This window comes from Nematolebias whitei, chromosome 17, assembly GCF_014905685.2.
Source record: "Nematolebias whitei isolate Nwh7 chromosome 17, NemWhi1, whole genome shotgun sequence".
Taxonomy (NCBI): Eukaryota; Metazoa; Chordata; class Actinopteri; order Cyprinodontiformes; family Rivulidae; genus Nematolebias; species Nematolebias whitei.
Window position 1 is genome coordinate 41,352,528 of NC_056514.1, and position 608 is coordinate 41,353,135.

The 608-nt window shown below is 43.6% G+C and overlaps 1 protein-coding gene across 1 annotated transcript in view; it reads left to right on the plus strand.

Annotated features, from left to right (window-relative positions):
- stxbp4 (syntaxin binding protein 4) overlaps nt 1-608 on the plus strand; it is a 50,258-nt gene that overhangs the window by 48,832 nt on the left and 818 nt on the right. Inside the window, exon 22 of the mRNA XM_037690975.1 lies at nt 180-237. Coding sequence (XP_037546903.1) covers nt 180-237 — 58 coding nt within the window. The remainder of the gene's footprint in view (nt 1-179; nt 238-608) is intronic.

The window sequence follows — 608 nt, forward strand, 5'->3', positions numbered from 1 at the left end:
GATGCTGAAACATCTGAAACTGAAACATCTGAAGCTGAAACATCTGATGCTGAAACATCTGAAGCTGAAACATCTGAAACTGAGACATCTGTAGCTGAAACAGAGAAGAAGACGGAGCTCAAAGTGAAGAACGCTTTTCTGAAGAGAAGCTTGAGTCACCTGTTTTTGTGTTCCTGCAGGTCTTCCTTACGGCTGGGAGGAGGCGTTCACCTCAGACGGAGTCAAATATTATGTCAAGTAAGAACACCATGGTTCTGATCCGTGGGCTTTTATTTTGAAAAGCAAACATCATATCAGACTGCATATGGAAGATGTTGATGAACTTTAATCTGGTAGTTCATCTCCAGACTCTTAGGTTTCTGGAACATCAGAACATGATGAAAGGTTTTCAGGATCACTAGAACCAGAACCAGACCTGGTTTAATACAGTCAGGTCCAGAACCAGACCTGGTTTAATACAGTCAGGTCCAGAACAAGACCTGGTTTAATACAGTCAGGTCCAGAACCAGACCTGGTTTAATACAGTCAGGTCCAGAACCGGACCTGGTTTAATACAGTCAGGTCCAGAACCAGACCTGGTTTAATACAGTCAGGTCCAGAACCAGACC